We start from the raw sequence: 27,695 nt of genomic DNA, 5'->3' as shown, positions 1-27,695 counted from the left end.
TACTGAACACCTCTTTTTACGTGTGCCATATTATATTCCAGAGGAAAAACTATATAACAGTTTTGGAAAATACAATAATGCAAATATAAAGTAATATTCCAAATTGATCAGAAAAAAAATCATACAACAAAGAGAAAATTTTAAACTTTATGAATAATTATACTCCCAGCTAAATATTAAAATTATGGATATAAACTTTTATATTGTATATATATATAAAAATATGTGGATATGGATGTAAATATGCATATAAACTTTTACATTGGAAATTTTTAAAAATAATAACAGTGTTACCCCAAAGCCCTTTTGAAACCTTTCTTCACATATTATTACCTTCTTTTTTTATATTTTTTTATCATGCTTTATGTTTATCGGAAGACTTCAGATAAAATATTTTGTTTTCTGTTTGTTTCATTCACATTTTGACACATGGCTTACAGCTCTTGCTAGCCATTGTATTGTATGGACATTTCAAGTAGGCAGCACAGAGCGATTAAATATTATCCCATGTGCAGATATGTTGCTTTTCTTCATAAGTTAACATAATTGCTGTATATTATAGCATGCATCTTCACAAATGATGGAAGATGTAAATGTATACACAAACAGTATGAACTACATAGTACATATCTCATGGCCAGAAATGACTTTTTTTTTTGCAACTGGATCTTGTAACACATGAAACGTATCTCACAAAAAATTATAATAAAAATTTATATAATATCAAAACATAGTAGAGTACCCATGTATCATTTTTTTTCTTTAACATTGCAGTAATTAACATATTAAAGTAGTAAATAAGTTTATAAAGTTATCTGTTAGAGAGACGACCCTAGATTTCTGAATGTGGGTGGTTTTTATTGTTGTAACATGTTTTCAGCACTTATAGGTGTTTCCCCTGGTGAGTGATTAAAGGTCCCTTTCTCTCCATCTCTGAACTATTGAGGCAGACTATCACTTTGCCACCAGGAAAATGGTGCATACAATGAGATTTTAGAGATGAAGGGACTGGGTGGAAGGTTTCCCTAACCACTCCTGAGGAGATACCAATGAATATGAAAACTTGTTGGAGTGGTGAGAAAACTCAGGCACAGTGAGAGCTTTCCTTATGGATTTGAATTTCATTTTGTGAAAACTATGTTATCTCCCAAAATAAATATACTATCTGTTTGCTTTTAAGTCTTGCTTGTTTTTTGCCTGTTTAGTTAATTAGCCCCTTTGACTTTATCAGTAATCTATTTCCTTCCATAATGTTAACCAAATATGACGATCGAATAGTATTTGGGTTTCATGTATTTCTATTAACTTATTCCATAAACATGTATTACACGCTGTGTACATTTATGCAGGGTGTAATTTAAAGATAAAGCCAATTTGAAAATAAAGATCTTTTCATAATTGAAGTTATTAAATATGTTAGCAATTACAAAGCACAGACTTTAGAATTTCTTCAAAAAATGCTGTTTTTTAAAAATGATGTCCATTAAAATGGTCTCATTTGTGGATAACTCATTCTGGTTCTGATACACACACACACACACACACACACACACACACACACACATGCCTAACATTTTATGTAGGTTACATTCCTCGAAAAAGGTGCCAGAAGTCGAAGCTGATTTTAGAAACAATGATATTGCACGGATTACTTTCGTGACCAAGGGTCCAGTATACAACTTTTTGCAGATGTGTGAATACAAATAACACAATTAATAAACTACTAATAATATATAAAATATTCGTTATAACTATTATAATTACTTCAAAAATTTACTGATATCTGGCCAGAGCTAATCTTAACCCAGACTGCCTGGAGTACTGTTCTCAAAAGAGCGTAAATTATTCACCATTCTCAAATTTCACTGAAGTGACTTCAAGCATATTTTCTTAATATCTTTAATGATTTCTAATATTTTTAGTAATTTCTGATATCTTTAATGATTTCTAATATCTTTAGTGATAAAGAGGAACTCCGCGACTTACGTAATACTCGACTTACACAAATTCGACTTATGTAAGTTTTTGCCGGCTGGTGCAAACTGAAAAAAATATGGAAACGTATTTTGCATCTGTAGGGATAAATGGAGGTATTGTGAAAACATTGTAATGCAAATCCAATAACACAGTCTTTTTTTTTTTTTTTTTAATTCATTTCAAGTCCTTGGATTTTGCTATATTACTAAGCTATTTATCTCTCTAAAAGGTCATAATTATAATGGAAATTGCACTACACTTTCATCATTATCATATGTTCCATTTATAACAATCAATTTTGAATGCCCTTGTGATATTTTTCTAAAGCACGTTCCTGGAGGTCACGACCAAAAAACAATAAAAACAATTTGCACTTTCCGGTTTATTGGGCTTTTCTGTTAGTGCAATATATTATCAAAGGGTAGTAAACTCAATCTTATTGCATTTGCGATAATCGCAAAATGAAATGAAAAATCAGATTCAGAAGCAAGTGCCCTTGAATGGAAATTGGCAAGTGCCAATTTCCATTCAAGCAAAAGCAAGAAGTGTTTATGAAAATATTAAGGATAAGTACAGCGAACCCCAAGCCAAGTTCATGGCAAGCAACAGGTGGTTTAATAGGTTCAAGCATCATGCTGGTTTCCAAAACATTAAAGGTGACGTTGCCAGTGCTGATTCTGCAGCTGCAGAAAAATTTTGTGATGTGTTGGAAAAAAATTATTGACGAAGACGGCTCTTCAATGCAGCAAATTTTTAATGTTGACGAGACTGCTCTATATTGGGAAAAAATGCCGGATCGAACACGCTGCCAGGTTTCAAGGCTTCAAAAGATAGGGCCACGCTCTTGCTTGGGGCTAATGCAGTGGGAGATTACAGATTAATACCACTGCTTGTGTACCATTCTGGAAATCCTCATGCATTTAAGGGTATGAATAAAGCCACCCTACCCATGCATTTCTGATCGAACCAGAGAGTATGGATAACAGTATCTCTCTTTGAGGATTGGTTTAAATGATTCTTCATTTCCGAGGTTGAAAAATATCGCAAAGACAATGACGTTCCTTTCAAGATTTTGCTTCTATTAGATAATGCTGCTGGACATTCGAATGTGAGAATCATATTTCTACCGCCAAACACGACTCCAGGATCAGGGTTTTATTTCAAATTTAAAACCATACTATTTATACATGACATTTGCTCAGGCATTGTCTGCAGTAGATGGTGAGAAAAATTTTACGTTAAGAGACTTTTGGAAATCTTACAATATTTACCACACCATCTTAAACATTAATAAGGCCTGGGTGGAAATTACTAAAAGTTGTGTAAATGGCACATGGAAGAAAATATGCCCACAGCACGTAAAAGGCTTCTAAGGATTTGAAAAAGACGAATTATATAAAGAGGTTACAGATAAGATTGCAAAGATTGCAGAGCTGCTTCAGTTGGAGGTTGTTGCCAAAGACGTGGAGGAGTTAATAGAGGAAGAAGAGAAGGAATTATCTGACGAAGCTCAAGATGAACCAAATGAGGAGCCAAGACGTTTCATCACCAGAGAGATGGCAGTGGCATTTCATGAAATTGTATCGGCAATGGCAAGGTTTGAGAAGATGGATTCTGACATCGAACAATTCTTAAAAGTTAACAGAGGGGTGAATGATATGCTTGCTTGCTACAAAGAAATCTACGATGAAAAGAAATAAGCCACCGTCCAGTCATCCATTAATATGTTCTTTCATAAGGTTGAGCGGCCAACCCCTTCAGCATACTTATTAGCTGAAGACATCAATTCTGGCAACAGTGCTCGAGAGGTAAAACTTACTGACATTATGCCTGTCTCTCTTTTTTTGTAATTTTATAATTTTGAAATTTTTTAAATTGCACGCTTTTGTAATTTTTCCTGTGCTTGAGATAAAATATTGAATAAATACAATAAATAATTCTATTCACATATTCGTTGAACATTTCTTTTTTGATTCAATCAATTCATTGAACACAGTTACAAGTGCTGCACAAGCATGGGGAAAATTCCAACTTACGTAAAATCCGACTTACATAGAGTTCTGTGGAATGCAACCCTTGTGTTAATCGGGGAATGGCTGTATAGGTTTTTCATATACATTTAAAAATCCCAGTAAGATATTTTTAATTTCCAAAGTAATTAAATAAGAATGGAATAACCTCAGTTCTTTACAGCACTCTCCCTTTAATGCCATATTGATGAAGTTGTTTACAAAAAATATAAAAACATGACAGTTAAAATAAGACTGAAAAACACTTTGCCAAAAGAAAATTATTTGGAATGTTCTGTTTGAATAAATGATGGTCATTAAAAACATTGACAGTTAACTGAAACTATTAGTTTTTGGGATTACTATCATGATCTGCCAGTGTGTGAATTAAAAGGGAAATAAAAGCATGAAGTTTCTATATAATGGGACATATGTTACTTCAAATGGTCATGTGATTCTAAGTGATAACAATTCAAATGAGGAAAGTGAATACAGTTGAGGCACAATACCCTGGAAATATCCAGCGAACACATGAATGTCGAATAATAACCTAAGGTTTTCAGGCTTCGGATTTGTATTTTGAAGAAAATTTTAATGTGCAGTGTATTTCACTTATTCAGGGGGAGGGGGAGAGAGAGAAAGCATTAGCATTAGCATTAGTAGAGGCATATGATGCAAGAAAGCAAGCTTATTCAGCATCAGCCAAAAAAAAAAAAAAAAAAAAAACCCCTCTCCCATTTCACCCCTCCGTTCGTTCGAAATACCTGTCCAGTTGAGCTTTAAATTTGTTTAGGCTATCAACTTCAACAACAAGTGATGGAAGTTGGTTCCACCAACCAACCACCAACTGGCCAAAGGCAAATTTCCGCACATCTATCCGACATCCGTCCTTCCTCAATTTGAATTTATGCCCTCTGAGGTGATTATTCTGAGAAAGATGAAGAATCCCATTGGCATTGAGCATGCTCAAACCATTCAAAGCCTTATACACCTCTATCAGATCACCTCGCCGGTGCCTAGTCTCCAGACTCTGTAATTTGCAAAACTTAAGCCTTTCTTCGTAAGAGCAACCCTTTGTTCCATTTACTAATCTTGTTGCCCTTCTCTGTACCCGTTCCAGCAGCTCTACATCCTTCTTGAAATGAGGCCTCCAGACCTGTATACAGTACTCAAGATGTGGCCTAACCATTGCCTTATACAAGGGAATAATCACCTCCTTATCCCTGCTAGAAAAATTCCTGTATATCATTGACAAGACACCATGAGCTACTCTTGCAGCTCGTCTGCACTGCTCAGAGAACTTCATATCTGCCTGCACAATTACCCCCAGGTCCTTTTCATTCTCCACCACTGTCAGTGTAGTACCGCAGAGTTGATACATTGCTCTGGGGTTACTGTTACCCATATGTAGTACTTTACATTTGTCAATGTTAAACTTCATTTGCCACCTCTCAGCCCATCTGTTCAACCTTTCCAGATCCTGTTGCAGCAGCATAGCGTCAGTAGTGTCCTTAACGACCCTGCCAACCTTTGTATCATCTGCAAACTTAGACATTAAACTTGATATCCCATCATCAATATCATTCATAAACACCGAAAACAACAATGGACCCAACACTGAACCTTGAGGAACTCCACTAATAACATTAGTCCACGTTGAGCAGTGTCCATTGATTACCACTCTCTGTCTTCTGCCACTCAACCATCCCCTTATCCATAGCAGCAATTTGCCTCCAATGCCACACTGCTCCAATTTGTGCAGCAGTCTTCCATGTGCAACAGTATCAAAAGCCTTTCTAAGATCCAAATATATAATATCAAAGTTATTCCCTGCATCCAGTTCTTTTGTGACTACATCATAGTATCCAATCAAATTGGTCAGGCAAGACCTGCCCTTAACAAAACCATGCTGCGTCTGAGCTATAACTGAATTCTTGTCTAGATGATCCTGCAGTGCTTCTTTAACCAGTGCCTCCATTAATTTACCTGGAACAGAAGTTAAACTAACAGGTCTATAATTACTTGTGTCAGCCTTTGATCCTCCTTTGTGAATTGGGGTTACATTTGCACATCTCCAGTCTATGGGTACCTCCCCTGAGTCCAAAGAAGCTCTCATAATTATGGCTAGGGGTTTGCATACTTCCTTTGCTGCCTCCTTTAATATAACTGGATAGATCCCATCCACCCCAGGTGCCTTTTTTATGTTTATCCTCAACAATCTCTCCTCCACTTTCCTCTCAGTTATTACAAAATCATCCAGCTCACTGCCAATGTTTACTTTACCTACATCATTCTCCTTCCTGAATAACTCCTCATGCGTGAATGTAGATGCAAAATACTCGTTTAGATTGTTAGCCACCTGAGCAGGATCCTCAACTGTTGAACCATCAATATCCAGTGGACCAATCTGATTCATCCCTTTCCTTCTCGAGTTCAAGTATGTAAAGAACTCCTTTCTGTTTTTCTTTGCATCCTTTGCCAAGGATTTTTCGTAGTCTGCCTTTGCCTGCCTAATCTCCTTTGTGACTGGGTTACAGACCAACTTATATCTATCATAGGCTTCCATGTCACCCATTAATTTGTATGTATCCCATGCATTTTTCTTCTCTGCCACATGTCTCATTAGTCCATCTGACAACCATTTAGGCCTAAACCTTGAACAATATTTCTTAGTTGGTATGTAAAGCCTGGTAGCCACCAAGATTAGTTCCTTGAATGCTTCCCATTTTGAGTTTGCTGTTGGTAACATCATCAGTTGGTCCGACTGTATAGAATTTAAATACTGTCTCAGACCATCATAGTCGCCTTTACAAAAACAAAAACCCTTCCCTTTACCTCTGATGGTAGTTACTTCCTTGAGTAAATCCCACTTCAACACACTGTGATCACTGCCACCTAGTGGTTCATTTATCTGCAGGTTCTTAATGCATGAAGAATCACTACTGATAATCAGATCAAGAGTATTGCTCCCTCTTGTTGCCTCACGAACATGCTGATGTAGAAAACAATCATCCAGTAAATCCACAAAAGCCTTGCTAGTGTGCGAGTGACCAACCCACAAATTCCAGTCAATATCTGGGAAATTAAAATCCCCCATTATAAGACTCTCTGATTTACTGGCCCACTCTATTTCCCTGTACAATATCTTATTATACTCATCAGAGTCATTAGGCCTATAGCACACTCCTACTCTCAATTTTGATTTCCCTATGCTTATGTCACACCAAACTGACTCGACACTGCCCTGTCCATCGATGTCAACTGGCTTCACTTCCTTTGACTTTATGTGTTTCTTAATTAATAGCATAACCCCTCCTCCCCTCCTGTCCTGTCTATCCTTTCTATATACATTGTATTCCCCAAATTCCAGTTCCGCATTACTTATATCTGTGTGACACCACGTCTCTGATATCCCAACAATATCTGCCTTTGATGTTTTGAGCAATACCTCAAATTCATCAAATTTATTTACCAAACTCCTAGCATTGGTGTACACGCAGGTATACATGCACCTGTTTCTATTCTTAGCTACCCTAACACAACCCATGTGTTTACTTGTAACGCAATGACTACCAGCAGTCTCTGAAATATCCTGCATCTTGTTTTTCAGACTTCTGCTCATTTGAATAGAAGCAGTGCAAGAATCACTTCCACCTCTGCCAGTGGCTACTGTTAATCTATTAGTCCTTGTATCCCCCCCAACTAGCAGTTTTCCGACCCACCTAACACTGCCTCGACAGCATCAGCAAAAATTCTTGCACCATTTCTATTTAAGTGTATCCCATCCCTGTAGAAGCAATCTCTCCTGTTAACAAGTACAGTCCAGGCTGAAAAAAATTCTACCCCTTGAGCCTTGCACAATCCCTCCAGGGACGAATTGATCGACAAGGCTCTCATCATATACTCCCTCCTATCGTGCCTGGGCAGAATTGCAGACACTTTCAAGTTCAACCCTAATTCACGGCTTTTTTTCAACAGTGACCTGTACTTGCTAAGTAATTCCGCCGGTCTCCTACTCTTAATATCATTAGTGCCAACGTGTACAACTATATCACCTTTTGTGCCCTTAAAAGATGATATTCGCTCTACAACGTCATCAACCTTTGCCCCTGGCAGACATACCCTGGTCCTATTCCACCTATCCTTTTTACAAAGCATGTTCCCCGTTTCCCTGACAATAGAGTCACCAACAACTACTAGTTCCTGTGGGACCAGCGCATTCTGCCTAGGGGGCTGCCCCTGTGTTGCCTGATGACCAAGTGCAAGCTCTGGCATTGATGTGGGCAGCTGAGAGCTTGATGGGCCCCTCAATTTATTTCCTTCGAGGGCATCCACCCTGTCCTTCAAGGTCTCATAAAGGCCCATAACAACGCTGAGTTGTCGCCTGATTTCCTTGCACTCCTTACATCGTGCACACACAAAGACATCCCCCTTGGCAGTATCATGTCCCGTACCCGACTGCTCCGCAAACATCAAGCAAACAGTGCATTTTAATAGACTGTGATTCAGAGGGCAACTGCCCCCCCAGTTCTCCCCTGAACCACAGCACTCCCATTAGCTTGAGCCTTTTGCTTTGCTGCTCTGGTCAGAGTCATGATTCCAATTTAATTCAATAAAATTTAAAACAAAAATTAAATCCTTAAGTTATATCCCAAAACAGTTATGTTATATATATATATTTTTTTTTTTTTTTTCGGTATCTAGTGTTCCCTTTATACAACTTCCGTATCACGTGTACCATTATAGTTATGTATTAATTATTTGTTACGATTAAGTCGTTATATATATTTATAGAGTTAAAAATACAATTTAATTGACAATAAAGTTTATCAAGATTAATAGATTTACTGATTAATTGACAATATTATATTATGCAGTATACTACACTAAGCTTATGCTATCGTGTAAAAATGGCGGGAATTTACGAACGGTATTTCTACGGACTCGTAAGTATTGATTAGCTTCGAAATCTCGCTATCTCAATTTAGAATAAACTAAGGATCCTGACTAGGTCTATAATCTACTTATAGAAGATAATTTGATATAACAATTGCTTAATAAATCGACTAAATTTGGTTAAAAGACCTCTCGTTCAATTTGTGACACGTGGATTTGATACGGTTACCGATACTAAGTAATATCTACGAAATCTCTGTCTAAGTTAAACTTTAAACTAAGTATCGTAACTAGGAATATAAAGCTACTCTAGAAAATAAGTTAATATGACAATTTAAACTAATAAAGCAGAAAATAAATCAGGAAAAACTTCTCTGTTTGAAGAGCTTTAAGGAGCAATCTCTAATCTTTAAGGAGAAAGAGAGAGAGAGTGGAGTGCAGTGCAGTGCAGTCTTAACTCTGGAAGTTATCAGATGACAAACTATTATGGTGATAATACTCTCTTTTCTTATAATTGGTGGATGCCAATATATTTAAATTGACTTGGTATTCAATCACATTATTTAATTTAATTTATGGTGTATTCACACATTCACCTATAATCAATTCTTCATTGCAGTTTTCTCTTTTAAATTAATATTAGCATTAGTAGAGGCATATGATGCAAGAAAACAAGCTTATGCAGCATCAGTCAAAAAAATAAATAAATAAATAAACAACCTTCCCTTTTAAATCATCCATTCAATCTAAAAGTTTTGTCCAGTTCTTCCTTGAATTTATTTAAGTTATAAACTTCCACAATGACAGACAGAAGTATGTTCCAGCAATCAACTACTCGCTGGCTAAAGGCAAATTTCCGCACCTCTATTCTGCAAGCGTCATTGCTCAGTTTGAATTTATGCCCCCTCAAGTGTGTAATCTGAGTAAGAGGAAGAATCCTATCAGCATTGAGCTTGCTCAACCAGTGGCGGACTGGCCATAAGACTTACTCGAGAAACCCTGGTAGGCCAGAGGCCGGTGTAATTTTGGCCATAAACACTAGTATGAAGCCGCTACAAGTTTTCCCTGGTAAGAATTTTTGACCCAGTCCTCCTCTGTGCTGAACCCATTCAAGACATACACCTCAATCAGATCACCTCACAGGTGCCTAGTAAGAGCACCCCTTTTTTCGTCTTGCCAATCTCATTTCCCTTTACTGTGCTCGTTCCAGCAATTCTACATCCTTCCTAAAACGAGGCCTCCATACCTGTATGCAGTACTCAAGGTATGGCTTGATTGATAACACAGCCCATGTGGTAGATGACTTTCATCAACCGGTATTTCACCGGTTGGAGGCTTGAAGTGGTGAAACCCATGTTTAGTCTCTAGAGCAAAGTTTCCAGTATCCCCATACTTCTCCTTCAACCCATGCACGGTACTAAGTACTATAAGTTTTGATACCTTTCATGTTGGGGTTTTCATAAAAAAAAAAAAAAAAAAATTACTTGTTTCAGGATGACTCCCAGCAGTTCTTGAAATCCTCAGCACCTTGCTTTCCAGGCTGCTGCTCATTACAATAGAAGCAGTTCAAGAATACTATCACCTCTGCCTGCAGTTACTGTTAATCTATTATTCCGTGAATTCACCCAAGCTAACAGTTTTCCAACCCACATAATACTGCCTCAATAGCATCAGCAAATATTCTTGCATCCTTTCATTTAAGTGTATCCCATATTTGAAGAAGCAGAGTCTCCTGTTAACAAGCAAGAGACCACGCTGAGAAAAATTCTATCCCATGAGCCTTGCACAGTCTCTTCAGGGACAAATTGACTGACGAGGCTCTTGTCATATAATCCCTTTGTGTCTGGAAAGATTTGCAGGCACTTTCAAATTTAACTCTAACTTGCAACTTTTTTTCAACATTGACGTGTTAAGTAAGTCTGCAGATCCTCTACTCTTAATGTCATTAGTGCTAAATAATCATGTACAACAATATCACCTTTTGTGCTCTTAAAAGATGATATCTTCTCTACAAATCCTCCGGCCTAGAGGCCTCATTTTAAGAAGGATGTAGAGCTGTTGGAATGAGTACAGAGAAGGGCAACAAGATTGGTGAATGGAACAAAGGATTGCTCTTACAAAGAAAGGCTTAAGTTTTGAAAATTACAGTGTCTGGAGACTAGGCATCTGCGAGGTGATCTGATTGAGGTGTATAAAGCCTTGAATGGTTTGAGCATGCTCGATGCTAATGGGATTCTTTCTCTTGCTCAGAAAAATCGCCTGAGAGGGCATAAATTCAAATTGAGGAAAGATTGTTGTAGGATAGATGTGCGGAAGTTTGCCTTTAGCCAGCGGGTGGTTGATTGCTGGAACAAACTTCCATCTGTCGTAGAGGTTGATAGCTTAAATAGATTCAAGGCAGAACTTGACAAACATTTGGAGCAAGTGGATGGGTGAAATAAGGGTTTCTTTTTTTTGGCTGATGCTATATAAGCTTGCTTTCTTGCATCATGTGCCTTTTCTAATGCTAATGGAGAGTAATTACATCTTTAAGTAAATCCACATCAGTACCCTGTGATCACTGCCATCTAGTGCTTTCTCTCATTGTCTAACGTGCTGCTATAGAAAAGAGTAATCCAATAAATCCAAATTTATGCAAAGAAATTAGTTTTTTGTTCATCCAGATATTAAATGATTTTCTCTAAATATCTGAAGAAACTGATTCAGAGAGGACCGTTGCTTATAAAACAAATTTATAAAACAAATATTCTTGTATTTTAATTTGTGACTCTATCAGAGTGGTCATGTGCAGCATTAACAATGCTTTTCATGTCACCTTTACTCTTTCATTGCTAATTTGCTCATCAATTATAGTAGGTTTCTTAGGATGCAGATGTTGGCTATTTTTTTTTTGCATCTAAGATTAGGAGCCATATTTTAAAAAAAAATACAATAAAGAAAGAATTATAGGTTGATAGGATATACATAAATTGAATAAGTAGAATTATATACATGTCTACATTGAATAATTAACATCATATATATGATTTAATGCCGAAAGGGGTGTCAATTTGAATACGTTGATGATCCTGCTCAGATAGCAAACAAACTGAATGAGTATTTTGCATCTACATTCACACGTGAGGAATTATTACAGTTTGAAAATGGAAGAAGGTTATCAAATTGTAGCAGTGTGCTTAATGATTTTGTAATAACTGAGAGCAAAGTGGAGGAAAAATTGTTGAAGTTAAACATAAGAAAGGCACCTGGGGTGGATGGGATCTATCCAGTTATTTTAAAGGAGGCGGCAAAGCAACTAAGCAAACCCTTAGCCATAATTATGAGAGCATCCTTGGACTCAGGGGAGGTTCCCACGGACTGGAGATGTGCAAATGTGTCCCCAATTCACAAAGGTGGATCGAAGGGTGACACGAGTAATTACAGATCAGTTAGTTTAACTTCTGTTCCGGGTAAAATAATGGAGTCACTGGTTAAAGATGCATTGCAGGATCATCTAGACAAGACTGCAGCAATAATTCAAACACAGCATGGGTTTGTTAAGGGAAAGTCTTGTCTGACAAATTTGATTGGTTATTATGATGTGGTCACAAAGGAACTGGATGCAAAAAATAATTTTGATATCATATACTTGGATTTCAGGAAAGCTTTTGACACTGTTGCGCATGGAAGACTACTGTACAAATTGTATCAGAATGGTATTAAGGGTAAGTTGCTACAATGGATAAAAGGATGGTTAAGTGGGAGAAGACAGAGGGTGGTAATCAATGGGTGCTGCTCTTCGTGGACTAATGTTATTAGTGGAGTCCCACAGGGTTCGGTGTTGGGTCCACTGTTGTTTTGTGTATTTATCAATGATATTGATGAAGGTATATCAGGCTTAATGTCGAAGTTTGCAGATGACACAAAGGTTGGCAGGGTTGTTAATGACAGTAATGGCAGTGTGCTACTGCAACAGGATCTAGATAATTTGGGCAGATGGGCTAAGAAGTGGCAACTGAAGTTCAACCTTGACAAATGCAAATTACTGCATATGGGTAGAAGTAACCCCAGAGAAAGATACCAACTGTGTGGTACTACACTTAAGGTGGTAGAAAATGAAAAAGACCTGGGAGTAATTGTGCAGTTAGATATGAAGTTTTCTGAGCAGTGCAGACAGGCTGCTAGGGCGGGTCATGGGGTTTTGTCAATGATATATAGGAATTTTGCTAGCAGGGAAAAGGAGGTGATTGTCCCTCTGTATAAGGCAATGGTCAGGCCACGCCTTGAGTACTGCGTACAGGTCTGGAGGCCTCATTTTAGGAAGGATGTAGATTTGCTTGAGCGTGTACAGAGAAGAGCAACACGATTGGTGAGGGGAATGAAGGGATTCTCTTACCAAGAGAGGCTTAAGTTCTGCAAATTGCAGTGGCTGGAGACTAGGCACTTGCGCGGTGATCTGATTGAGGTGTATAAGGCCTTGAATGGGTTGAGCACGCTGAATTCTGATGGGATCCTTCCACTTGTTCAGATTACGAACCTACGGGGACATAAATTCAAATTAAGAAAGGACAGATGTAGAATAGATGTGCGGAAATTTGCCTTTAGCCAGCGGGTGGTTAATTGCTGGAACAAACTTCCATCTGTTGTTGTGGAAGTTGATAGGTTAAATAAATTTAAGGAGGAACTGGACAGGCATTTGGAGAGAATGGTGTGATTTTTTTTTTTTTTTTTTTTTGGCTGATGCTGCATAAGCTCCTACACTTACTTTCTTGCATCATGTGCCACTACTACTACTACTACGTTGCAAGTGCATTCACCAGTTAGAAGAAAAGGATGTATTATCACCAAGGAACTTATGATCATATTGTGTGACAACTTACAGTGGTATACCATGCATTTAATAGCTGTTGATGCCACTTATAAAAGGTGTATAATTTTTTGGCTGGTGAGTGTATGTAAAATGCTGCATCGATTCCAGGTTTTAATGTTCAAGATATAACTACTACTTCATAGAAGCTTACTCCTACCTTCACATTCCTTTTCAATTGTAAATCATATTTTAAATAACTATTATTTATTTACCTTATCTTTCATTTCTTGTCACCCTCTAATTTCATATCTTTCTATCTTCCCTTTTTTGATTCCCCTTCTATTCTTTGTAATCCCTGATATTTTTTGCTCACTTTAGTTCCTCCAAGTGCATTATTACGTAAGCTCTTTTATTATTATTTCTGTAATTTGATTATTTCTTTATTTTTTCCCTTCAATAGGTGCCTATTCATTGGAGCCTGTAGGACAATATATTTTAATTTTATTTTCTTTGTTTCCTGTTCCCATTCATTTTTCTTGACCAAGAAATTCCAAACTATTACGTTTGGAATTTCCTAGTGAAAGGAAAATTTAAAAAAAAAAAATCCCAGTTTCGAGCTTTAGGCAATAAGCTAGTTACCCTGCTATCCTATTGGTCATTCTCATAATTCCTAACCTCACTACTTGTATTGATCTTTTCACCCAGACTTTTTTTTCATTCATTTTGCTGGCATTGGTCCATCCGAAGCAGGCTCTCTCCCTCTCTCTCTCTTGCTATATATATATATATATATATATTTTTTTTTTTTTTATTATATTTTTTTTTTGGTGCTTATGCTTCAGTTCATGCACTTTAGTTTCTTCAAGTGCAAGCTCCTTTATAATTTTTTTGCTGTTTTCTTTTTTATTATTATTATTTTCTTTTTTCCCTGAATTTTTCTGTATTATTTCTGAGTTTTTCCAATTTTATTACTTTATTCAATAGCTGCTTATTGAATAAAATAATAAAATATGGTTTCCCCTTTCCTGTTCCCTTCTCCTTTTAATTTTTGAAGCAAAGTAAAGAATTTTACTTACACAATTCTTTAATTGTTCCCTATTTCCAACCTGTAGTTTTTAGTTATTTCCTTAATAATTTTGACTTTTTCTAATCTTTTATTATCGATATGTTTTCTAAACTCAACTGCCATACTTTATTTAAGCTTTTGCCATTACTGTTTATATCAATTAGTTTGTGTCATCTAGCATATGCAAATTTTTATACCCATTAAGCCCTGTAGATGGATTTCAATAGAATCCTGAAATCATTGAAACCTGACATTGCTAATATATCTTGTATTAAGTATATATTGAGATGATAAGATTTCAGTAAACAGTTTACAGCCTCATACGTGATAAAAGAGTATTTTTCAATTAATTTTAGCAAGGTTTTACATTTTAGAAATAATAATTTCAGATTGACTTATATACAGTCAGTCCTCTTATAGCACGATAGTTGTGTTCCTAGAAATCCTCGTGCAATATAAATAACAGGCCCTATGGGAAAAATAGGGTTAGGTGCCGACCTAATAGTCGTAATAAAATACTTACGTATTTTATTACGACTGTTACGTAATAAAATATTGCTACTGCTTTTGCTTCTATCATAAGCAAACTTGTTTTTTGTTTGATTTTCTGTCGAAACAGATGACAGCCGTTCCATCTCTTCCAATTCTTTGTGTCTTGATCTAATGGATTTTAATTAATCACACTTTGAGTTGTTTCTGCAGTGAAAGTTGTTTTTATTTTCTCTGCATTCTTTGTAATTCTCGGCGTTGCCTCATTTAGGCCTGTAGCACGTGCAATATCACATGGTCTTTCATTTCGCTCAAAGCGTTTCCCAATTTCATGTTTTTTTTCTATCGACAGAGGTGGACTTTTCCCCTTACCAGGGAAACCCCAATGGGCCAGAGGCCGGTGTGATTTTGGCCATAAACCATAGTATGAGGTTGCTGTAAATTTTCCCGGGTAAGAATTTTTGATCCAGTCCGCCTCTGTTTATCGATATTGCTTTTCTTTTTCTCTCTGAATGTGCAGTATCTTCACCAGGACGCTTCCTTTTCACACCTTTTAAGTATTTTACTCATTTTTAGGGAATAAAGCACAATTACAAAATGAGGAGGCACGCTTAATACACATAAACAAAGCTGCGTGCGTGTAGCAACTGAATAAACAACACCGTAAAGGCAGAGATACACTATTAACACCTCACATTTTACTAAAGCATATTTCTAGGGGTTACTACCATAAAACAACAAAAACAATTTCCAGTTGCGTTACTGTTAGTGGAATCTGTTATAAACTGGTAGTAAAACTCGATCTAATTGCATTTGCGATTATACGGATAGCTGGAATTGTGTTGGTTTTTAAGTTATTATGGTGAAATGTGTTTCCCCTTCACTGATATAAAACACATAAATACATTTTCAGACTCTTCTCTTCATTCCTATCATGTTGCGTTCAGTTGGGGTGATTCCGTGTTCAACTGCCATTTCTTGTAAACACAAAGGCAAATCGTGCATAAGTGAATTCGGTTCATGTTATATAAGATATCGTTTCCCTATTTATAAATCGTGTATGATCGAATTCGTGTAGTGTAAACACATGTTATACGCGGATTGACTGTACTTGCAAGGGTCAAATTAAAAATGGTTGAGGAAGAAAGGGATTTGGGATTATGATACAGATAGGCATGAAGTTCTTGTTACATTAGATGTAGTAGATGGCAAAGAACCTATAGTGTCCTATCAGTGATTTCTAGCAGTTGCTTGAAGAAATGGCACCTTCGTAGCCAGGTGAGTAGGAGCAGCAGTGCATAGCACACGCTTCTTGATTAGACCGGGGTTCGAGCCCGTGACCACCAAATATGGAGGATGCGGGAAGGTCAGGGAATGACCACAATAGAACAATAGAAGTGACACAATAAGTGACAATAGAAGAAATGGGCATAAATGCAACCTGTCTTCCTTCACTTGAGGGCTGATGACCCTCCTATATGTGAGTCCTGTGGCACAATTGTATCTATTAGACACATTTTAGTTGACTGTCCAGATTTTAGCAATATCCGTTTTACCGCTTTTAACCATCTGACTGAGCCTTATACACTCAGTCAGATTTTATCTGACAATGACAATGTGTCTGCTGTTTTTAGCTATTTTAAATCAATAAAGGTTTTTACTTGTATTTAAAATTTATTTGTTGATGTTATTTCTTTATTGATTTATCTTTTTTACATTTTATACCGTTGTTATTTTATATCTTGACTTTGGTGACCTTAATAATTAAGTCAGTGAAATTAAAATTTTTAAATATCACTTAGTTTTGGTGCATTATAGCCTTAGTTGCTAATGCGCCAATAAAACCTAACAAACCAAACCAATCTTCCTTCACTATATGGTCACTACTAATACTAATCTTTCACCAAATGAAATCATGCACTTAACAACATAAAATCAATTTTTATACTTTTGTTTGCCTTCTCTATAACCAGTCATTCACATCAGCAGAACTCCTAGAATAAAACATCCAATAGTTGTTTATTTAATGCAGGTGACCCAGTCTGTCTGCCATCATTTTAAGCTAACTGGATAAATAAAAAAGAAGAAAAAAGCACAGAACATATTGTTGGCATTCTATAATTGTATCTTTTTAAAAATTACTTACCCTTATTCCTGGTGTCACACAGTTGTCTTAGCCTTTCCAATCCAGGAAGGAATTATAATTATAGTCTGATTTCACTTACTTCTGTTTAGCTACAAAGAAAGAAACTAAAAATATAATGAATGACAATCACTAAGATCACATGTTGAATAAAGTAGAAGCAAACATCTTTAATGCTTTCATAATGAGACATCCAGTTATGGTTAACCTTGATTGAAAATTAAAGCTTTCAATACTACTTGGCAATATGGTGTCCTTCAATGTCTACATACATTTGGTTTCTGAGACTTACCCCAATTACAACAAAATTTATTATATCATAAAACATACCAGATTTGTTACCAAAATAATATATCTAAATCATTTGTTCAAGAAGTGGCTGTCCCATGGAAGTCCATGCTCTATGAAACATTATTTGCCATAGCATTAACAATATGATGTGCATGAAATATTCCAAATACAGTTGAAGCATATATGTATATTGATGATCTCATTATCTCTTGTCAGTCACAAAGCCTGAATACTATTGAAAGGCAACTTCAACTTTCTATAGCCAGAATGGAATCATTAATGCTATAGAATTATTATCTTATAGCAGAGCATTATTGTACTTGTAGGACAAAGTTGCATTTTATACATAGCATTGAGCAAAATAAGTTTGCTGCTTAGTGCACCATTCTCACATTTTGGAGACTTTTTGCCATCAACTCACTTTACTTGTTGTTGTTATTTGGTTTTTAGGAGCATTAGCAACTAAGGCCATATTGCTCCAAAGATATGCGGTGGTCATTCCCTGACCTTTCCGCATCTTCCGTATTTGGTGGTCACTGGCTTGAACCCCGGTCTAATCAAGAAGGGTGTGCTACGCACTGCTGCTCCTACCCACCTGGCTGCGGAGGCGCCACACTTTACTTGTAGTAAAACAGACATCTACAGCCAACTGACTCTGTAAAACAGGCTGATTCTGCTTATTAATTATCTGGTCTGTGAAAGTATGAAAGTTTTATATATATATATATATATATATATTATTCTTTTGTATTATAATTCTTTTGTATTATCATTCTATTGTTTCTTAATCTGTCTTTTGTGCATCGTTAATGCCATTGTTATTGCCATGTTGGCCAATTGAACATTATACGTGCCAGTGTATATACGTTTACAATAGTTCGATTTTCTTAAGTACTGGTGTTTTATACATATAGGTATTGGCGTTAATACAATACTGGTCTTTAAGTTAGCCTAGTCTCGGTTATCTTAAATTCACATGGCCTATACATTTAGGAACTTATTGCGTATTGCTAAAGAAATTTTCATGATAATTACTGATGAAAATTTTTTATGTATCTGTAGCAATAGGTAATCATCAATACTATTTTATAACTATATAATAATATTTATACAATTTATACATTTTTGCTTTACATCACGTGGCCGTCAATCCCCTACTTCATCGGGGGCTTTGAGTGGATTAACAGCCCATTCGAGCCCAGTTATACTACATAGTTGTAGTATAACAATATAAAATGCTTACCCGTTGGGCTTTGTGTATTCTATCACAGTTGCTGAAGAGATTGTAAAAAATTAACTAATTCATAATTAATACTAGTTTAGCTAACAATAATTAAGAAAATTAATATAAACATAAGTCCTTAGTATCCAGAATTAAATAAAATAGCAAAGCTGTGATAGATACAAACAGAAACGGGTGAGTATAAAAGCATTACATCGAATGGGCTGTTAATCCACTCAAAGCCCCCGATGAAGTAGGGGATTGACGGCCACGTGATGTAAAGCAAAAATGTATAAATTGTATAAATATTATTATATAGTTATAAAATAGTATTGATGATTACCTATTGCTACAGATACATAAAAAATTTTCATCAGTAATTATCATGAAAATTTCTTTAGCAATACGCAATAAGTTCCTAAATGTATAGGCCATGTGAATTTAAGATAACCGAGACTAGGCTAACTTAAAGACCAGTATTGTATTCACGCCAATACCTATATGTATAAAACACCAGTACTTAAGAAAATCGAACTGTTGTAAACGTATATATATATATATATATTTTTTTTTTTTAATTTTGACCCCAAAACACAAAAAGGTCATTGGATCCTATAGTATGCTAGTATTGTGTGTAGACTGAGGATTGAAATGACAGAAAATACTTGTTTGCATTGGAATTGAATATCTGTAGATCATAATTTTCGTAAACTATATATAAGAAGGAAAGTTGTTCGAAAGAAGGGAAGGGAAGAGAAGGGATAAAGGAGGAAGAAAAAAGTTATGGCAAGTTCAGAGTTGATATCAATTAGTTGGTGGATGTATTTTGATTGATTTGGAAGAAAGTGGAGAGATGGAATTGCAGAACAATTCTGTAATTCCACCTCTCCTTGAATTAGTCTATTGCACAAGATATTCCTATTATCGCAGCCAAGACCAGAAGATATCTTGAAATGTATAGCTGTTCAAAATTTGGTGATAAATTTTCTTTGTATTGTTTGTTTTTACTGACATTATTTATCAAAATTCTAAATTTGGAATGCTTGCATTTATAACTTAAACTCCTTTGGGGGAGTTAATCAGTTGTGAAATTAGCTAATAATTAATTTTAACCATCATTCCATAGTATTCTTCCTCTTGGTTTCTTGTGATACATGCTGTTCTGGTTTCATACTGATCTGCTTCTTTTTACTAATCCCTGGTCTTGGTGCATTATAGCCTTAGAAGTTAATGCGCCAATAAAATCAAAACCAATAAACCAATTTTACTAATCCCACTTTGCTATTAAAGATACCCTGGGGTTGCTGTTTGGGAAACAGCAACCCCAGAGCAACGTATCAACTCTGTGGTACTACACTGACAGTGGTAGAGAATGAAAGGGACTTGGGGGTGGTTGTGCAGGCAGATATGAAGGTCTCTGAGCAGTGCAGACGGGCTGCAAGAGTAGCTCATGGAGTATTGTCAATGATATACAGGAATTTTTCCAGCAGGGATAAGGAGGTGATTATTCCATTGTATAAGGCGATGGTCAGGCCACACCTAGAGTACTGTATACAGGTCTGGAGGCCTCATTTCAAGAAGGATGTAGAGCTGCTGGAACGAGTACAGAGAAGGGCAACAAGATTAGTGAATGGAACAAAGGGGTGCTCTTACGAAGAAAGGCTTAAGTTTTGCAAATTACAGTGTCTGGAGACTAGGCACCAGCGAGGTGATCTGATAGAGGTGTATAAAGCCTTGAATGGTTTAAGCATGCTCAATGCTGATGGGATTCTTCCTCTAGCTCAGAAAAATCACCTGAGAGGGCATAAATTCAAATTGAGGAAAGACAGATGTAGGATAGACGTGCGGAAATTTGCCTTTAGCCAGCGGGTGTTTGGTTGGTGGAACAGACTTCCATCCCTTGTGGTGGAGGTTGATAGCCTAAATAAGTTTAAGGCTCAGCTGGACAGGTATTTTGAACGAACAGAGGGGTGAAGTGGAAGTGGTTTTTTTTTTTTTTTTTTTTTGGCTGATGCTGCATAAGCTTGCTTTCTTGCATCAAATGCCTCTACTAATGCTAATGCTAATACCCATGGTTGTTTCAATAGCACATCTAGCATCCTGATTTCCTGGCTGTACAATGCAGAGTTTATTTTGACCCATGCAAACTCTCACTCATTATGTTTAAATTGCTTTGCCCTGATATAAAAAGCAATATTTTAGTAATTATTCTTTGTAGGGACTTACTGTATTTAAAAGCCTGAGTTATGTAACTTCAGACTTATGTAAATTTTTTTTCACTCAAAATTTTTTTTTTTAGGATTGTAAAATTGAAAACAGTAAAAAAGAAAAAAAAAAATAGTAATAAGCAACAGTAACAACGAACACAGCATGCACAAATTGCACAAGTGAGATATGGAGTAACAAGCTTAAAAAAATAGGAATGAAGAGAAGATTCTGAAAATTTATTTATGTTTTTTTTGTACAAACCCACAGAATTTCAGCTATTGGTATTATTGCAAATGCAATAAGCCCAAGTTTACTATCCATTTAAAATGAATTGCACTAACAGAAAAATCCAATAAACCAGAAACTGCAAATTGTCTTTATTGGTTTATGGTAGTGACGTCCATAAATGTGCTTTAGAAAATGTGAGCTCGTTTGAGGTGATAATAGTGTGTTTCCGCCCTGAAGTTCTTTACAGAAAATTTCATTTTGACCATTATCATGGTGCCGACTAAGAGAATAAGTGACAGTGGTACTAGTAAATCTACCAAGAAAAGAAAAGCGATCAATTTGGATCAGAAAATTAAAATGATAAGGATGTATGAAAATGGTCAAACATAAACAAGTATTGCATGGAATTTAGATTTGTCAGTGTCAAAAGTGAACATGATAATAAAGGACAAAGACAAAATACGAGAAGTGGTGACGGGATCAGTACCAATGAAGACAACTATAATAACCAAGGCTATGAATACATATCAGTTTTTACAGTACAATAACATGCGTTTTTCTTTCTTTTATGTTTTCTTATGTGCATTCCAGCTAATTCACCACTGTCCCCAGATAAAGTTTTTAATTGAACTAATTAAAAATATATAACTATTTTTCTATATATATAATTAATATATAAAAAATATAACTAATTAACTGAAAAATATGTATAACTATTTTTATTCATTCTTGTGAGGATATTATGTGGTTTTTGTAATTTTGGCATATCAGGGATATAGTAGCAATATTTTATTAGTCATTCCCGTTACATGAAACTCGAGTTATATAAGAAGTCCTGGAACGTATCTCTTACATGTGTTGGGGACTTACTGTACATTTTTTTTTTCTGTATTTTGAAATGCATTTCTACTGATCCATATTAAAATATAAGTTTTGTTTGAAACGAATAGTCACATGGGAGAAGGCACCAATTATAATTAGGCGCCTCCGTAGCCAGGTGGGAAGGAGCAGCAGTGCATAGCACACGCTTATTGATTAGACCGGGGTTCGAGCCCGTCACCACCAAATACGGAGAATGCGGAAAGGTCAGGGAATGACCACCGCATATCCCGGAGCAATATGGCCTTAGTTGCTAATGCTCCTAAAAAACCAAATAACAAATAACAATAACCAATTATAATTAAGTAACTTTTTTCAACATGGCCACAATAAATGGTGGCCACTGTATTCATATGAAATTTTCTTGGCCACAGAATTTTTTTAAGTTATAGTGCAACCATATTATACAATATCAATATTTATTTAAATATTATTCTTACCATGGACTGCCAAATTTGATTCACCTTCATTCATGTTCATTACTAAATATTTGCATAAAACATTTAACATTTGTATCATTGTGATGTGAGAAAATGTCCCTAATTTAAACTGAAATTAGACTAAGGAAAAAAAATTGAGAATAATTGACATGATATATGGAAATACCATAACAGTAAGCCATATTATTTTTTATAATTATAATCATCATGGATAGATAATCAGTTGAGTGTTTTATTTCTTCTGCATTAGCCCCTAGGAGCAATAGACTATTTGACAATGAGTCAAGCATTTCATACTATTATCATTAGAGATATACCTCAGATGTCACAAAAGCAGAAGACACAAGCAAGAAGGTTCATTACCATGATTGATACATTTTACGATCATAAGGTTAGTTTATTTTAAAGCTTAGGTTTTTCAGTTATCACTTTGATGGAATCTCTCTATGGATGGTTTCCATATAGATATTGATTAATCAATAATATTTATACTCCATCATGTTTCTCTAGGATTACATTCCAAAATGTCTGCGAATACCTTGATCATATGAGCCACTCAGAAGCCAAACCGATCAACTCCATGAAATGAAATGAAAAGCAACGGAAATTGATAAAGTTATAAATGCGATTTTTTTTAAATTTAGCTTGAAATATATGCACCAACAAATATTATGTAGTGTATTGTTTAAGATCTGGGTTTTATGTTACAAGATATGAAATTCATAAAAATAAATATATCAAAAAAATTTGTTCATGTTTTTACAAATTTTCTATAAACTTATGGAGTTAATCAATTTAACAACTGAAAATATGGAAATTGCAGAAAAAATAAATATGACAAAAAAAAGTCATTATAACATTATTTATTATGGAACTTTTCACTCAAAATTTATTATTGTTTTTATTATATTATATTATTATTATCGACATAAATAATATCTTCTATGTCAGATGCATCCAAGGTACCATCACCTTGATTTGTCTTTAAGTTTTTGTAATAGTCATGTTTAACAGGAAGAAAATATTTCAATAGGTCTATCATGTCTTTAATTTTGTTACAGCTCTACCAGAAGGATATAACAAGTGCTGGTCTATGTTTTTCAGTATTGATGGTCTACCCTTGGGGTTTTATAATATTTATTGAATCAAACTATATATCTTCGTTAAACTTGCATTTGAATTGTATAATTTGTGATTTCGACCTCTCTAATTTAATCCATTGCATATTGAGCCAGTTGACTGATAATCCTGTAATTGTTTTCTTTCTGTTGGTGATGGAATATTCTAATGGTTTTGCAGAAAGAAATTCCTGATGAGTCATCTCAACCACATTAAACAGTTTTTTTCTTCTTACATGTTCTGATGATTTCGTACCAATCAGTGGGAGAAAAATGTTTTGATTCTTCTTCGCAAGTGATTCGATAATAGCAAAATCTGAATTATTAGGCAAATAGCTATGTCCAAAAATTTAATTTCAATTGATTCAGCTTTTATCTCTGTACTTTTAATCAGTTTTAATATTTCTATTTTGTCCAGTGCACGAATCTGACTATATTATTATTTTTTTATGTTTTTTTATGATTTTTAGTATAAGTTTGTATATACTTAATTAAGCATGATGAAATTTCTTGGGAACTATGTGATACTTCAGGTTCTGGCCTTTGACTTTTTCTAAATCAAAACTAAATAAGTAAATTTCTTCTGATGCTATCCTTCAATCTGCATCCATATGACTATGAGCCAGTTCAACCTTACGTAGATGTAAACTGAACGGCAAAAATTGAAAATTTTTGCCGTTCAGTTTACATTATCTTTTGCAGATTGAATTTTTATTTGCAGGAAATCACAAGTTTAGCATGTGTCCTTGGAAGGTTGCTTAAAATGCAAATTGAATTTAATAGAAAATATGTTGTAATAATATTTTTCTTTCACTGGTGTTATTTCTTCTATTTCACATTGCACGGCATAGAATTCATACATTTTCTTAATTAGCATAGGCACATGATGCAAGAAAGCAAGCTTATACAGCATCAGCCAAAAAAAAAAAAAAAAAGCCCTTCGCAATTCACTCATCCATTCATTCCAAATGTTTGTCTAGCCTTGAATAATTTCTTGAATAATAAATTCTGCCTTGAATTTATTTAAGCTATCTACTTCAACAACAATAGATTGAAGTTTGTTCCAACAATCAACTACCCACTAGCTAAAGGTAAACTTCTGCACAACTATTCTACAACTGCCTTTCCTCAGTTTGAATCTATTTCCCCTCAGATTTGTAATCTGAGAATGAGGAAGAATCCCATCAGCATTGAGCCTGCTCAATCCATTCAAGGCCTTATACACCTCAATCAGATTGCATCACAGGTACTCAGTCTCCAGAAGCTGAAGTTTGCAGAACAGACCTTTCTTCATAAGAGCACCCCTTTGTTCCCTTCACCAGTCTTGTTGCCCTTCTCTGTACTCGTTCTAGCAAATCTACATCCTTCCTAAAATGAGGCTTCCAGACCTGTACACGTTAGTACTCAAGGTGTGGCCTGACCATTGCCTTATACAAGGGGATAATCACCTCCTTATCTCTGCTTGCAAAATTCCTGTATATCATTGACAAGACCCCATGACCTACTTTGGCAGCTTGTCTACACTGCTCAGAAAACTTCATATCTGACTGTACAATTACCCCAGGTCTCTTTCATTCTCCACTACCCCAAATGTAAAACCACATAGTTGGTACATTTCTCTGGGGTCACTGTTACTCATATGCAGTACTTTGCATTTGTCAATGCTAAGCTTCAGTTGCCACTTCTCAGCCCATCTACCCAACTTTTCCAGATCCTGTTGCAGTAGCATACTGTCATTACTGTTATTAACAACCCTGTCAACCTTTGTATCATCTGCAAACTTTGATGTTAAGCTTGATATACTTTCATCAATATCATTGATAAATAAACAAAACAACAATGGGCCCAACACTGAACCCTGAGGAACACCACTAATAAAATTAGTCCACATAGAGAAGTACCCATTGATTATCACTCTGTATTCTCCCACTCAAGCAGCCTTTTATTCATTGTAGCACATGCCCTTAATGCCATACTACTCCAATTTGTACAGTAGTGTTTCATGTGCAACGGTATCAAAAGCTTTCCTGAAATCCAAGTATGATATCAAAATTATTTTTTGCATCCAGTTCCTTTGTGACCACATCATAGTATCCAATCAAATTGGTCAGACAAGACTTCCCCTTGAGAAACCCATGCTGTGTCTGAATTATTACTGCTGTCTTGTCTAGATGATCCTGCAACGCTTCTTTAACCAGTGACTCCATTATTTTTCCTGAACAGAAGTCAAACTAACAGGTCTAATTACTTGTATCACCCTTTCTGAATTGGAGAAACATTTGCACATCTCCAATCCGTGGGAACCTCCCCTGAGTCCAAGGATGCTCTCATAATTATGGCTAAGGGTTTGCTTACTTACTTCCTTTGCCACCTTCTTTAATATAACTGGATAGATCCCATCTATCCCAGGTACCTTTCTTTTATTTAACTTCAACAATTTCTCCTCCACTTTGCTCTCAGTTATTACAAAATCATTTAACTCCCTGTTAGAGCTTGATAAACATCTGGCCCTCTCCTTCTTGAATAACTCCTCATGTGTGAATGTAGATGCAATATACTCATTTAGTTCTGCAACTGTCTGAGAATGATCATCTACAGTCGAACCATCAATTCCAAGTGGTCCAATCTGAATCATCCCCTTCCTTTTAGTGTTTATCCCTGCTAGAAAAATTCCTATATATCATTGACAATACACCATGAGCTACTCTTGCAGCCTGTCTGCACTGCTCAGAGAACTTCATATCTGCCTGCACAGTTACTCCCAGGTCCTTTTCATTCTCTACCACTGTTAGTGTAGTACCACAGAGTTAATACGTTGCTCTGGGGTTACTGTTTCCCATATGTGGTACTTTACATTTGTCAATGTTAAACTTCATTTGCCACCTCTCAGCCCATCTGCTCAACCTTTCCAGATCCTGTTGCAGCAGCATAGTGTCAGTAGTGTCCTTAACAACTCTGCCAACATTTGTATCGTCTGCAAACTTGGACATTAAACTTGATATACCATCATCAATATCATTTATAAATACAGAAAACAATAATGGACCCAACACTGAACCCTGAGGGACTCCACTAATAACATTAGTCCAAGATGAGCAGTGTCCATTGATTACCTTTCTGTCTTCTCCCCCTCAACCATCCTTTTATCCATAGCAGCAATTTGCCTCAAATGCCACACTGCTTCAATTTGTGCAGCAGTCTTCCATGTGCAACAGTATCAAAAGCCTTTCTAAGATCCAAATATATAATATCAAAGTTATTCCCTGCATCCAGTTCTTTTGTGACTGCATCATAGTATCCAATCAAATTGGTCAGGCAAGACTTTCCCTTAGCAAAACCATGCTGTGTCCGAGCTATAACTGAAGTCTAGATGATCCTGCAGTGCTTCTTTAACCAGTGCCTCCATTAATTTTCCTGGAACAGAAGTTAAACTCACAGGTCTATAATTACTTGTGTCAGCCTTTGATTCTCCTTTGTGAATTGGGGTCACATTTGCACATCTCCAATCTATGGGTACATCCCCTGAGTCCAAAGAGGCTCTCATAATTATGGCTAAGGGTTTGCTTACTTCCTTTGCTGCCTCCTTTAATATAACTGGAGAGATCCCATCCACCCTGGATGCCTTTTTTATGTTTATCCTCAACAATTTCTTCTCCACTTTCCTCTCAGTTATTACAAAATCATCTAGCTCACTGCCAGAGTTTACTTCACCTCTGGCATTCCCCTTCCTGAATAACTCCTCATGTGTGAATGTAGATGCAAAATACTTGTTTAGTTTGATAGCCACTTGAGCAGGATCCTCAACCGTTTAACAATCAATATCCATTGTCCAATCTGATTCATCCCTTTCCTTTTAGAGTTTAGATAGGTTAAGAACTCTTTTCTGTTTTTCTTTGCATCCTTTGCCAAGGATTTCTCATAATCTGCCTTTGCCTGCATA

The 27,695-nt window shown here is 35.9% G+C and overlaps 1 protein-coding gene across 2 annotated transcripts in view; it reads left to right on the top strand.

The window, feature by feature from the left end:
* The window catches only part of LOC150091430 (AFG1-like ATPase), a 185,816-nt gene that overhangs the window by 134,414 nt on the left and 23,707 nt on the right, over nt 1-27,695 (top strand). For both annotated transcript variants that reach the window (XM_090383864.1, XM_090383871.1), the window contains exon 11: nt 22,888-23,028. In XM_090383864.1, the coding sequence (XP_090239990.1) occupies nt 22,888-23,028 (141 nt within the window). The remainder of the gene's footprint in view (nt 1-22,887; nt 23,029-27,695) is intronic.

This window comes from Mastigoproctus giganteus, chromosome 1 (genome assembly GCF_048544385.1).
Source record: "Mastigoproctus giganteus isolate SK-2022 chromosome 1, ASM4854438v1, whole genome shotgun sequence".
Lineage (NCBI taxonomy): Eukaryota > Metazoa > Arthropoda > Arachnida > Uropygi > Thelyphonidae > Mastigoproctus > Mastigoproctus giganteus.
This window is presented reverse-complemented; position numbering and strand designations above follow the sequence as displayed.